The sequence below is a fragment of the Python bivittatus genome, unplaced genomic scaffold (genome assembly GCF_059951505.1).
Source record: "Python bivittatus isolate LINGU-HERP-01145 unplaced genomic scaffold, Pbiv_v1 ctg000840_np1212, whole genome shotgun sequence".
Lineage (NCBI taxonomy): Eukaryota > Metazoa > Chordata > Lepidosauria > Squamata > Pythonidae > Python > Python bivittatus.
This window is the reverse complement of record NW_028277113.1, coordinates 49,415,757-49,429,902: the sequence shown is the minus strand read 5'-3', so window position 1 is coordinate 49,429,902 and position 14,146 is coordinate 49,415,757. Positions and strand designations below refer to the sequence as shown.

General features: G+C 40.7%; 1 protein-coding gene across 1 annotated transcript; it reads left to right on the top strand.

Annotated features, from left to right (window-relative positions):
* The first annotated feature begins 8 nt into the window (after window positions 1–8).
* TRAM1 (translocation associated membrane protein 1) lies at window positions 9–11,765 on the top strand. The gene is made up of 11 exons (XM_007438174.4): window positions 9–302; window positions 2,756–2,819; window positions 4,161–4,282; window positions 4,435–4,551; window positions 5,351–5,409; window positions 5,534–5,618; window positions 6,639–6,709; window positions 7,885–7,989; window positions 8,588–8,731; window positions 9,967–10,124; window positions 11,449–11,765. The coding sequence occupies exons 1-11, from the start codon at window positions 180–182 to the stop codon at window positions 11,520–11,522; spliced, it is 1,122 nt and encodes a 373-aa protein (XP_007438236.1). The 5' UTR covers window positions 9–179; the 3' UTR covers window positions 11,523–11,765.
* The last annotated feature ends 2,381 nt before the right edge of the window (window positions 11,766–14,146 follow it).

Genomic DNA, 14,146 nt, shown 5'->3' with positions numbered 1-14,146 from the left:
GGGCCGGAAAAGGCGAGTGACGGTTGTGCCCGACGCTGGGGCTAGAGAGTCGACCGAAAAAGGCGGAGGCGAAGTTGGGCGGAGCGGCTGCCTGAGCTTTCTTCTTTTCGGGCCCCTCCGCAGACACCCGAGGAGACGGAGGGAGAGGCCACCGAGACGGGGCCGAGGAGGGGCTCGCCATGGCGATCCGCAAGAAGAGTAACAAGAACCCTCCCGTGCTCAGCCACGAGTTCGTCGTGCAGAACCACGCGGACATCGTCTCCTGCATGGCCATGGTCTTCCTGCTGGGGCTCATGTTCGAGGTGAGAGGCGGGAGAAGGCGAGGCGCTCCAAGACCCCAGTGCGGCTGCCGGAGCCCCTGTGGGGAGGGCTGGGTGGATGTTAGGAGGGAAGATGCCTCAGAGTGACACTGACATAGGGACCGCAGGGGACGGTTAACACCAGGAAAGCCAGAACTGATTTCAAGAAGCAGGGCGTGAGCCTTTAGCCCCTCGGTTGCCGCGAGGGATGCGCGCTCCTCCTCACTCCCGTTCCCGGGGCGGGGGCGGTAAATGCAGTGCAGAGTTCTCGTCTCGCCTGAATCAGTGTACAATACGTGTGAAAAATACGCAAGCGTGTAGGCAGTTGCATCTCCGCACCACAGACTGCTTGGCGGATTCCGGTGAGGAAAGTGTTCGTTTGAGTCTCTCGCTCGTAAATCTCTGTCGAAGGTGGAGAGAAACTACCTATTCGCTAGCGTAGAGGAGGGGGGGAAAGCAAGCAAGCTAGAAGGCGCGTCCTACTCTGTGACTCAGTGTGGAGGGGCAGCCTCGCTCGTCCGCTGTCCTCCGGATCACATCTGGTCATCTCGGTCGTTCCTTGCGCTGCCCGTTTCGAGGCTCCTGGACGTAGCAGTTCTTGTCTCAAAAGGAGGGGGCAGGTGGGGTTGAATAGCCTCAGCAATTACTGTGGCGAGGTGGTGCGAGGAACAGCTGGCAACTCAGAGGTACGGCCACCTGCCGGCGGGAGCAACCGTCCCTTCTCGACAGATGCGGCTGGTCGTGTCCTTGTCCCTGTTGGTCCATTAAACCTGAAACCGTTTCTGGGAGAGTCGGCTAGGAAGGTCTCCCACCCGTTGCAGCTTTGGCGCGCCTCTCAGTGGAGCTTCTTCGGTCAGCTGCAGTGTCCTGGTGCAATCGGGCTTAAATGCAACCCTAAAAGCCTGTTTTACACACTTGTATTTTACACTCCCTTCCTGGGGGAAAAACATTAATTGAACGGGTTTCGGAGCCAGCATGCGGCGGCTTGCAACGCTCAGCCTCCCCGAATTGGAAGGGGCGAGTGTGTGTCTGTGTCTGTGTTTTGCAGAATGAGCTGTGCCGCGCACACTTCCTTCCAGTGTGCAGTTCCCGGTCTCGGATAGGTTACGTGGCACTCGGAGCGCGAGCTCTGTGTCAGGGCGGGGAGACTTGGCCGCCTCTGCGATTTCAGGGACGGGAAGGGCCGGCAGGGTTGGGGCGAGGGAGGCAGCATGCGAGGCGTCTCCCATTGCCAAAGCTGGGGGGGAGGGAGGGGGAAAAGGCGCGCTGCCTTTTGTGTGCAGCCGGCAGAACTACAAACCCCATGGGGCGCTGCGGCAAGCGACTCCTCCCCTCCGCTTCAGAGAAGGTGAAGTGGCTGGTGACGTGTACAGAGAGAGCCCTTCGCGATCCGCCTTCGGCGGCTATTCACATCAGGAGGGGGGGGTGGTTCACGCCCCTCAGGATGGTATGACACGTATCCAGTTCTGCGTGTCACGTGTCACGGCTGGAGTATAGAGACTGCAGGTACCGGAAGAAGGGCTGCAGCATGCCCCAGCTCCTAACTTGATTTTGGGGGGTGAGGGGAGATAAAAGCCTTGGAGGTTCACCCACCATATGATAATTTGCTCCAGAAGATAAAGGATTTGACTGGCATAACTTTCAAACCTCTAGTTCTGATCACTTTTAATGTGGGGAAAAGATGCCTTCTTAAAAGGGGTGGAATTAGAATTTCAAGTAAGAATACCAGTCTGTGTACTGAATAATCAGTGGGCTTCCAAACTTCATCATAAACTGAAATATGGTTGACTGACTTGTGATTCAGAATGTTGTCTGAACACAACCAGCATCATTAATTTAGGGCTCAGTGTTGTGCAAAGGCAGGAAATTGGGTTGAGTAATCCATGGTTAAGTTAATGATGGGTTCGTGTGAATTCAGCCACCACTGTGTACAATGTATTTAATCAGTACCATACATAATTTAGTTGGGGGATTTCCTCATTCTGTGTATGAAGAAGAGATTGTAGAAGGTGAATTCCATTTTGTACTACTTTGTCCATTGGTGATGTCCTAATAGGTTTTTCTTGATTAAATTTCTAATTGACTAAATGGCTGCCTTAAAGAAGGCTTTTGTGGTTAATAATAATAATTTGACAACAGAATTACCACTAGCAAAGTTACTTTTGTTATTTGGACAGCAGTGGTTTGTAGGTTACTGCTCATTTGCCATGCTGTGGATGTACAAATTGCTTCAAGATAACTGGCCAAGGAAGTTTACAAACAAGAATAGTAAGCAGGCTAACCCAAAAAAATTATTAGAGTGCTTATTTGCAATTAACCAGTCATCTCTGATCTTTGATTCAGCCTAGTTCACTGTTTTTCAGTCTGTTAGATAGATGAAATAATATAGTATGTTGTTCCTGTGATTTACAGTGCAATCACACTTTTATTCAGACAAAAAAATTGTTTTATTGCAGGTTACAGCCAAAGCAGCTGTTGTCTTTGTTACACTTCAGTACAATGTTACCATTCCTGCCACAGGTAATCTTCTAATAAATGTTTGGGTATTTGTCTGCAATATTATTGTACATTGACAATAAATTATTGTATCTTAAGAGAAAGATAACCAAATGTGAATGACATACAGAAGCACCAGCAGAAATATTTAGTGAGTGGTAACATTTAGTTAATAACGCTGCTCCTTTTGTGCCTTGAGACCACAGAACTGGTTTAGATATATAGCTAAACTCATTCAATACTGTATGGATGCTGTTTGAAAGGCTCTGAAATTTGGATTCTTTCAGTCTTTGCTGATTTCTCCTCTCATGGATAGAGATTTCATCTTTTTCTTCCTGATTTGTGGAAAATCAGAATTAACTGTTTATCAAAACAATAAAATATGGTTTGTTTATGCCCTGCAAATAAAAACTTAGAAGCCACAATTTTATCATAGTTTCTAATTTTGGCTTATAAGTCATGTACAATCAAACATTTGCCAGTTCCAGCAAAATGGCAAACCTTTGCATGCTGCAAATCTGGGAAGGAATCATGATGTTCTAGAAGAGGAAATAAATCTGAGGATCCTACAAAGCTTGTTTATGTGGTATGAAACTATGGCTTAGCATCTGTTTTGCATCTCCTAAAGCAGTATTGCTTAAACTTTCAACAATCACAGACCACTAAAACCACTAAATAAATGTTCAGAAAAGGCATGAAGCTCCCTGTTAAACTCCTCCTTCCTATGTCAAAAGAAACCCCATGATGAGGTTATTTATAATATATTCATCCCCTCTGTTTTAAAAGGATTTTTTAAACTAAATTTTGTACCAAAAATGTATGCCAAAATGAAGTACTTAGTTGCTTACTTGAGCTAGGAGCTGAGTCAGCAAGCAGACTCTGTTCAACTGACTGTTAAGAGACCTGGCCAGGTGCACCTACAGTCAGCTGGCCAAATCAGAGCCCTCTCTTTGTCCTGGCCTCCCTCTTGCACCAGTGGTCAGCCTGCCAGCTAATTGCTAGTGAAAATAGAAGGGCACAACTGAGGCAGTGGATGGGTTCTGGCAAATCAACATGGACCTCCATGAGCCACCAGTGGTCTGCAGATCATACTTTAGGAACCACAGCCTAAATTAAATCTATTTGGTTGTTTATCTACTTTCGAATTTAAAATTTGGTGAGGAAGATAGTGAAAATCTGATTAATGTCAGTGTTCTAAACTATTGCCTGGATTGTTCTTCCTGTACTACTATTGTTTTGTATTGGCTTGGAGTATAGAAATAAAATTAGATATAATTCTAAAGTATTGTCTTTTGATTCCCAGATCAAATGAGGCTGGTTAAAACAAATTTATTCTTAAATATTGTTGTTTTTTTTTCCTCTCAGAAAACCAGCCTACAGAAACAGTCACATTATATCACTATGGTATCAAAGATTTGGCTACTGTTTTTTTCTACATGCTGGTGGCAATAATCATACATGCTATTATTCAAGAATATGTGCTAGATGTAAGTACTGTCTGTTACAATAATAGTGGGTGCTACCACAGTAGAAGTTGATGGATTGCATGCATTGTGGACTTTTGATATATCTTGACATGACAAATAACTTACTATCTAAACTGTCATGGCAATCAATAATGAGATGACTTTTTCTTTAGAAAATTAACAGGCGAATGCACTTTTCCAAAACAAAACACAGCAAATTCAATGAATCTGGACAACTCAGTGCATTTTACCTTTTCTCTTGTGTCTGGGGGACAAGCATCCTTGTGTCGGTGAGTAACTCAGGGGAGTATATATCTGGGTAGTAAAACAGCTGGACACAGAGTTATGTTGGCTTGAAAATAGTGATCATATCCAAAATGTTTTTCAATGTTTCTAATAATTCCTTTCTGAATCATTAGTACTATTCTATGGTAATGGAATGCTCAAAGTCTCAGTTTTATGTTTTAGTGTCTTCCAAAAAAGTTGTAAGTACACAGATAGTACAATTCACTTGATTGCTTGAAGGGAAAGTCAAGGGAAAATAATATACTAATAATAGCTGTTCTTATTGGCTGCAGTAAATGAGTGGAAACCTTTATGTCCAAGGAGGACCAATACATATATTTAACTCTGAAGTTAAAATGCTAAACCTAGAACGCCAAAAATTAAAAAAAAAAATTCTAAGTGAAATTATTAAATGGGGGGGGGGTTGTTGGAGTGAATAAGCTATCAACTTATTTGTTAATGAAGACTTGCCACCAGGATATGTTTGAGGCTAGGAAAGGTTCCCAGATAGTTTTCATGGTACAACAAGGAGTTCAGATCTTGTTGAAGTTGTCTTATATGTGTCTGGCATTGATTTGATCTCCATGAAATACACAGTCCCTATAAAACCACTACTTTCCTTTCTTGCATTTTAGAACCACTGTTTAAAACTGGAGGAATCACAGTTCAGTTTCAGGCATACTAAGGCATTTAACTCAGATTTCTATGTCAGCCTTCCCTGTTGTTGGCCATGCTGAGAAGGAGGTTAAACAACTCCACAGGGCACTGGATTATACTTTAATATTTCCTATGTCTTATTTTCAGGAAAACTATGTATCAGATCCAACATCACTCTGGAGAGACTACCCACACACATCAATGCCGTGAGTTTTAAGTACTGCAGAAAGCATTTAAAATATTACTCCATTTAAAATCTCAGTTAAAAAAGACTTTGTATGAAATATTCAGTAAGTTTTAATTTCAATTTTTCCATGTTGTATTCTGCAGGTTTCAAATGAAGTTCTTTTATATCTCACAGTTGGCATATTGGTTTCATGCCTTTCCAGAATTCTATTTTCAGAAGACAAAAAAAGTAAGATTGCTTCTAATACCTTGTCCATAAGCTTATCAAATAAATACATAAATAATAAACATGATTACCTAGACAGTAGGAGCAGAACTTTGTCTATGGGATATGCTAAGAAAGGTACCTTCAAAATGCAGTTTGCTGGTAATCTGAAAAAATGTCAGGGAGAATGTAAAGTTTAGCATATGTGACTTCAGGCTCATGTGCCTTCTTCTCTTCCTGCTTGCATATCTGCAAGGAGAAGGAAATTGGACGGGTTTGCTACCTGTTTCAGCTAATTTGAATCTTCCTCCTCTCTTCCCCACTCCTGTAGCCAATTTGAGTAGCTTCTCAAATTGAGAAACAACTTCTTGATTGGGTTTAAATCACCAAGAAATGAAGCTTCCGTATCTTCTTCCTCTAAGCTTCTGGTTTAACGTTATATTCAACAGAAATATTCCCCACATTCAGTTTTGGGCAATTGCAGTATGAGCTGTTGCAAAATGGAACTTAAGTTATAAATATAAAAATAAGTCTATCTATCCTGGAACTTTTGTGTGTGGGTGAAATCTATCATTTATTTTAATTTAGGTTAATAGAGCTTTTTGGCTGATTTCATACAACACACTAAGATGCAAACAAATAAACTCGTTATAGCTTAACATGTTACATACCCAGTCATAGTATGTCTTTTTAAGACTGCACTGCATAAAATTAAACATATTATTTTTAAGCATTAATGGAATAGTTAAGTATTTTGTGCCACTAACAAATATGGTATTTACCATTAAAAACAATAGTAAGTAAGAAAGACAGGACTTACTGATCAGACAATTTTGCAGTAAATTAATGTGTTTTTTTTTAATAAATCAACTTTTCTAAGTATTCTTAGATACTGGACAACAACTCCTATAATTCCCATCCAGCAAATTCTGTGACTTTTGAGGCTGACAATTAGAGAGGGTTATAGCTGAGAAGCACTAAGAAAAATTACTTGAATGTGGTAAGAATTCTTGGAGAATTCATAAGCTTGCATCTCTTTTATAGGAAGACATTCCTCGGCAGCTTGTTTACATTGGACTATATCTTTTCCATATCACTGGAGCTTATCTGTTAAAGTGAGTGGCATTGTTCTTTTGCTGGGGATGGAGTCCAGTCATTTGTAGGGTACAGTCCAATAATTTGTAATAAATAAAATAAGAAAACAGTGCCTCCAATGCTGCATTACAGGTTATCTTGCAACCTTTCCTGTAACATAGTTCAGAAGGCAAATTAAGCCATACATGTACAGTGGTACCTCGGGATACGAACTTAATCCGTTCCGTGACTCTGGGCGTATCCCGAGTTGGTCGTAACCCGAAGGAAATTTCCCCATAGGGTTCAATGTAAATCCGGTTAATCCGTTCCGCCCTCTGAATTTGGTCGCACCCCGAGGCAAATTTCCCCATAGGGTTCAATGTAAATCCGGTTAATCCGTTCCGCCCTCCGCCCGAATTTGGTCGCAACCCGAGGCAATTTCCCATAAGGTTCAATGTAATTACCGTTAATCCGTTCTGGCGTCCACGGACCACACGGAAAGCGGCCGGGCGCGGCGTGGTGCGGCGCGAAAATGGCCGGGTGCAGCGCGGCGCAGCGTGAAAACGGCCCGGTGCGGCGTGGCCCGGCGCGAAAACGGCCCGGCGCGGCGCGAAAACAGCCCGGCGCGGCGCGAAAACGGCCGCGGACCACGCGGCAGGGCCGGAAAAACAGCCGCGGACCACGTGGCACGGGCGGAAAAATGGCCGCGGACCACGTGGCACGGGCAGAAAATGGCCGCGGACCACGTGGCACGGGCGGAAAATGGCTCGTACCCCGAGGCGGAGTTCGCAAACCGAGGTAAAATTTTGGGGCCAGAGCTGGTCGTAACCCGAAAAATTCGCAAGCAGAGGCGTTCGTATCCCGAGGTATCACTGTACATGTCAATTTTCAATATGTTGAACCAATGTGTAGAAAGATTCCACCCCACATTTTAATAGCATGGCAATAGCAAAGGTCCCTGGAAAGAAAGAACTTGACAGGTATTCATTCTTGGATTCTCCCTACTATGCAGGTAGATATATTCTTTATACAATTCAAGGGAGGGATGGGACAACACCATTTCCATCTTTCAGTTGGGTTTGAGAATTTGAGGTTAGTATTCCATCTTGGATGTGCCAAATGTTCTCAAGGTGTATTTTTATGACAAACATAATTCTAAAGGCCTTTTATTTCTTTGCCAATTACCATCTGGGTTTTTTGTTGTTTGTTTTTATAGTTTGACCCATCTTGGCCTTGTACTTCTGGTGTTACATTACTTTGTGGAGTTTCTGTTCCATATCTCCAGACTTTTTTACTTCAGTGATGAAAAATACCAGAAAGGGTAAGTGCTTCTACTGTCATACTTCACATTATAAATGTTGTCTAGAAATATTGTGCATATTTCGGTTAATACTTGCATGCGTAAAGGCACATATTGTATATAACATTCCTAGTTAGGGAATGCTACCTACTTTTATATAAATCAAAGATGCATATGGTATATCATACATTAGTAGCTGTGCTTATATGAGTCTTCTGTTCAAAATAAAATTAAACATGATTGTTATTCATTTACATGCAAGGACCTCAGTTCTGCTCATTTTAAAGGAGCGACTTGATCTGTCCATATATAGGAATCTGCACATAGAATAAATCCTTCAACTGACGAGTATGTAATAGCCCTTCCAGAGGGTTTCATGTGCTTTATTTATCAGTGGAGGATAGCAATGTTATGTCAAATCTGTGCCAGAGCTCCATAACGTCACATGCAGAAAAATCCCTCCTGATATGTTTCAGAAATGTTTAGACTTAATAGGCAGAGTCATTTGCCCAGAACACCTAGTATGTAATGCATGTAAATGTCTGAAACTGAAGACGTAAGTAACACAATCAGCGGATGAATTCTGAGAAATCATGCAACTTTTATTTCTTCCTTCTAGGTTTACACTGTGGGCTGTTCTTTTTGTTTTGGGAAGACTCCTGACCTTAATTCTTTCTGTCCTTACTGTTGGATTTGGCCTTGCTAGAGCAGAGAATCAAACTTTGGATTTTAATACTGGAAACTTTAATGTGCTGCCAATCAGGTATAACACAGACATGTGTTCATGGAGTATATGATATTAAAACAAGATAGTTAAAACTTATCTTCAGAGGGATTTCTCTTGATGAGATTGCTTGAGAAGGCTGCTGATGTTTGTCAGAAATATTGGATGTATCACTATTAGAAAGGGAAAATGAGTATTGGATTTAAAACACCTCTTACTACATTTGGCAAACTCTTTTGTCATTTTTATGATGCTGTAAAATCATAATTTTGCCTAACCTAGGGTTGCTTGAATCATATACGGGACAAGACTAAATTGTGATGTTCCAAATTAGCAGATGCTTGCATTAACAGTGCTATCTGTGTTGGAGTAGGATCTATAGGATAATAATTATATAATAAGTTCATTTTGATGGTTACCAAAATATTGAGTAGTGGGTGGGATCAGAGTTAAAAGTCACTAGGAAAATATATTCTTTGGTGTATTCCTTTCCCCTACCCCCACCCCTTTTAACAACATTTCTTTCTTAGAGGCACCCACTCTTCTTAGGCTCTGAATCTGTAGTTTTAACAGTCTGAAATTAAGCTGTGGGCCTAAAATTCCTGTATATGTAACTTGGCACCAATCATTTACTCTAATTCATTGGCATTTTGTCAATTTTACCTTTTTTTTTTAATAGCTCAATTTCATTTATATGGCAGAGTGAGAATGACTGCTTAGTGCTGTCTGTGATAATTAGAAAGTACAAAAGGGAAGAGGAGGAGAAACAACAGCAGCAACTTGACACTCGCTTTCAAAACAAGCTCACTGATTATTTTTGATTACACAAGACTGTGGTTATATTTGCAGTTCCTGGGAGGATGCTATCACAGTATTTTCTATTCTTCAGATAATGTGCTGACATTTATCTAGCCATATAGCTTGATCTCTGTCAGAGGATACAGTGAAAATGGCCTTCAGAATGCAAGACAGATGTACCTTTGATTAGACTATTATATCTTGTGGTCCCCAACTTCCCAATTTAGCTGTTGCATAAAAACATGTGGATTTGCTGTGTAACATTTTCAAAAAAATTATTTTCTAATATATGCATTGCTATTTATGACCATCCTTTTGCTATTCTACCATTATACCAAATTGGTTACACTAGTGACAAGCAAATTAAAGATTTGTAAGTGGCCTTTCAGGAAACATCTTCCTAAGGGAAAGTTTTTCTAATCCTTTCCATCTCTGGATCATCAGGAATTCTAATATTCTATATCTGGTCCTTATAGAATTAGTGTGCTGGCGTCCATCTGTTTAACACAGGCCTTTATGATGTGGAAATTCATTAATTTCCAATTAAGAAGGTGGAGAGAGCATTCTTCACCTCCCCAACCAGTGAAAAAGAAGTTTGTGACAACAAAAGGCAAGACCTCAAAGAAAGAAAGAGGTTTGTACTTTAATGATTTCTTCTGTATACTTTTGGCAGAGGTACAAAAGGGAAATAGTTGCTATGTACAATCAGGAAGCTATAAATGATGTGGTTTAACTTGATACCAAGTTCCCTAAAGTTAAGGAAGTCTGCAGTACATCATTGTGCATCTAGTACAGGTAGTCCTTGGGTTGCAACCACTCGTTCAACCACTGTTCAAAGTTACAACAGTGCTGAACAAGGGGTATTTACAATTGGTCTGCAAAGTTGCAGCCATCGCAGCATTCCTGCAGTCATGTGAGTGTGAATTGGGTGCTTGGCAACCAGCTTGCAATTGCGATGGTTGCAGCATGCCACAGTTATGTGATTGCAGGATTTACAACCTTCCCTGCCGACTTCCCACAAGCAAAGTCAATGGGGAAACTAGCAGGAGGTCGCAAGTTGCTCCTGCTCCTTCCGTTTTTTCGCCCACCTGCTGTCCATAGTGCCCACCTGTGGCACTCACCCGTGCTCTGTACTGCCCACCCATAGCACTACCACTGCACCACACACACACACACACACACACATGTAGGTCTCACCTGCCGACCTGCTTGCTACTTATAGATAATAATTATAATTATAATAATTATAAATTTAATATTATAAATTATAATATAATTATACATTATAATATAATACAATAATAATTATAAGTTTATTTCTCCATAGAGGAGTACTAGATTTGCATGTACTATGAATAGCCACTTGACTTTATTATTGCATGTCAGACAGCACAATATTTTGTTACATATCTGGACTGAGAAATGAAGAAAAGAGATTGGTAAGAAAAAGAGAAGAGAGAAGCAAACTTGGGCAAAACCCTTAAGGCTATTAGTTTCCTCAAATAACAGCTAGAATGGAATACATGATCAGAGAGAAGAGTAAACATGCATTGCTACTCTCAGAAAATATGAGTGATGGCCCTACATCCCTTCATTGGCAGAAGAGCTGAGAGAATGTTACCAGGTGGAGGGAGGAAACTGGTGAACCGTATTCTCCCCAGGAGGACCTGCTTTCTCCCTTTCCACAGTGTGCTGAAATGACTGAACATGATGCAGCAGACACTTTTTGCCACAGGCGAAAGTGAACACCATTTTAAAATGGTCCAATAGAAATTTCTGGACATAATGCTGCTAAAGCATCTGTGGGAAACAGATTCTGATTTATGGTGTACTTGAAGCTGCTTCTACTGTATTAATTTTAAAGCTCTCTGTATTAAGTTGTTTTAATGTTCATTATCTATGGGCTTGGAATCCAGAGGAAAGAGTTAATTTTATGTTTATTTGTTTTTTATTTTTAGAAAATGGAATCAATGGAACATTAACCTCAAATGGAGCAGACTCACCTCGCAACAGAAAAGAAAAATCCTCTTAAAACAGAACTTTATTAAATTAATTGACTAATATCCCCAAAGAGAACTGCTTTTTACTTGGAAAGTCCTTCAGCACCATAGTTCCTACTGTTAACAAAAAAAAATAATAAAATTAATGCTTTTTTGATTACTGTTATCATAATGTTTTGTGCAACTTTTAAAAATGTTTAATGAAAAAGGCCACCTTATTTTTAGTAGCTATAAAAATCTTTTTGGGTATTAATAAGAATGCACTTGTAAACTCAGTGATACAGTTTGCCATTCCTTCTAGCTTTATAGTGGTTGAATTTAGTCCATTTGAATATGATGTTAGGACATTTTTGTTTTAAAGGGGAAGTCAAACTGAAGTTTAAAAAAAGTTATACTATTTTTTTTTTTTTAGGCATTCTGTAATATTTAGGTTTATATTTTGAAATACAGTTTGGAAAAGAATTTGTAAACCACCAAAATAATAATCAGTTTTTTGTAGGTGATATCTACACTGATTCAAGAATTTCCCTTATTAAAACACAGTTGACTGATTAAAATGTTGCTGTGTATGCATGTTATCTAGGAATCTCTTGTGTAATTCTGGATTTAGTAAGGATGTCATTTAGGAAAAGTTACTGAATGGATGGACAACCAATGAGGACTTACAACCTTCCAGCCCTTTGGAGGTTACAGTAGACATTCCATGTCATGGTCAGAATTTTTCAGACTCTGGGGAGTTTAAAGGTGGGAATGGATGCATGAGGCTGACTGCTCTTACTCTCACCTTTAAAATCCATACAAGATCTGAAAACTGCTCAAAATCCTCTCACTGAAATTCCTTTGCAAATTAGCTGAACTTCACTAGTGGAGTTTGTGGAAGGAGAGTTTTTAAGAGTAGAAATGGAAGAAGGTTTCTGGAAATCAGCCATTTTGCCTTTGAATTTCAGCAGTGTAATATCAGGGTGCTGACCATCTGTATGAAGTTCATAGATCGCCCATCCTAATCATCTATGAGTATGAATATTTAGTTGACAACCCAATTACAGCTTGTATGGAATTCAAAATAGCCAGTATTGATTCTTTCATTGTTTTGTTATTACATTTAAATCTTGTTTGTCCTCTTGGAGCTCAAGGCATTGCACTTCAAAATCTCATCTTATATACTCCCACAACAGTCTTTCAAGATAGGCTACACTTAGAGATGGTGGCTGGCCCAAAGTTATCCCATAAGTATCATGGTCAGTTGGTGTTCTGAATCTGGATTTCTCTGGACCCATTACAACACCTAAATCAGTATTCCACAATGGTTATATTATGATGGTTGTTTTGCAGCTTTCTGTTTCTTCATTATATCTGATATAATTGAAGGAGCGAACATAGAAGTAGCTGGCTAACAAAATGATAATACTCTGCTTCCTAAGCAGATGTAAGGAACATTTGTACTTGCAACCTCAAATATCTTTGCTCTCAATTCTAAATGAGCAACATGAGCAGTTTACTTGAAGTTCCTATCCCTATGCTCTAAAATACCTTTGCTGGTCCAGAAAGTGTTTTCCCTGTTGGATGTTGGGCACCGTTGTCTTGAGTTTTGCAAATTAGATGAATGTATCCCATTTCTAAAATTGCTTTGAATTCCTTTTATTGTACAATTATTAATTGATCTTGGGCAGGGCTCATCTTACACAAAACTCCTAGTACTGAGTCTCAATCATCTGATCTAATATAGAATGTTAATAATGTTAATATCTAATGTTACTAGGTTGGGCCAGGATTCTTCTACAGCCATTACTCCTTACCATAGTATTGGTAAGAATGAATTTTAGCAAGAACTTTCAAGGTTTTTTTTTTTTTTTAACTGGTGGTAAGAGGAATCGTCTAACCACTATGTAATATCCAGTTATGCCTAAGAAGAGCTTCTTTGCAACTACTTTATATTATGTGCTGCCAGCATCCAAAATGTTAAAGAAGCCAAACAGCTTCTGATATTTTCATTTTTAGGTCTCTGCCACCTTATTATGGGTCAAGATTGACAGAAAAATTGAGTTCTTTTAGTAGCATTTGGGTAATATTTATTTTTATTTATTTATTTATTTAATAGACTTGTCCCCGCCCCTCTCCCCACAACGGGGGACTCTGGGCGGCTAACAACAAACTAAAATCAAAAATACATAATTAAAAGTTATAAAAACCAAACTTACAAAGATAAAAAGGCTAAAAAATCCAAGAGGCCGGTAGAGGCCACACCAGGCCGCTAAGGGGCCAGCCAACCCCATTTCTGATATCCTCCCTCCCCTCCCCAGGCCAGATGGCAGAGCCAGGTCTTCAAATCCCTCCGAAAGGCCTGGAGTGAGAGGGCCTGTCTCACCTCCGGGGGCAAGATGTTCCAAAGGGCGGGGGCTACAGCAGAGAAGGCCCGCCTACTGGACCCCGCTAATTGAAGTTCTTTTACCGCGGGGATCTGGAGCATGCCCTCTCTGTAAGATCGGGTGGGACGGGTTGAAATCGAGGGGGCGAGGTGGTCCTTCAGGTAACCTGGCCCCATGCCATGTAGGGCTTTAAAGGTGATAACCAACACCTTGAATTGAACCCGGAAGCAAACTGGCACCCAATGCAGCTCACGGAGCAAAGGTGTTATATAGGTCCTTCGGGCCCCAAA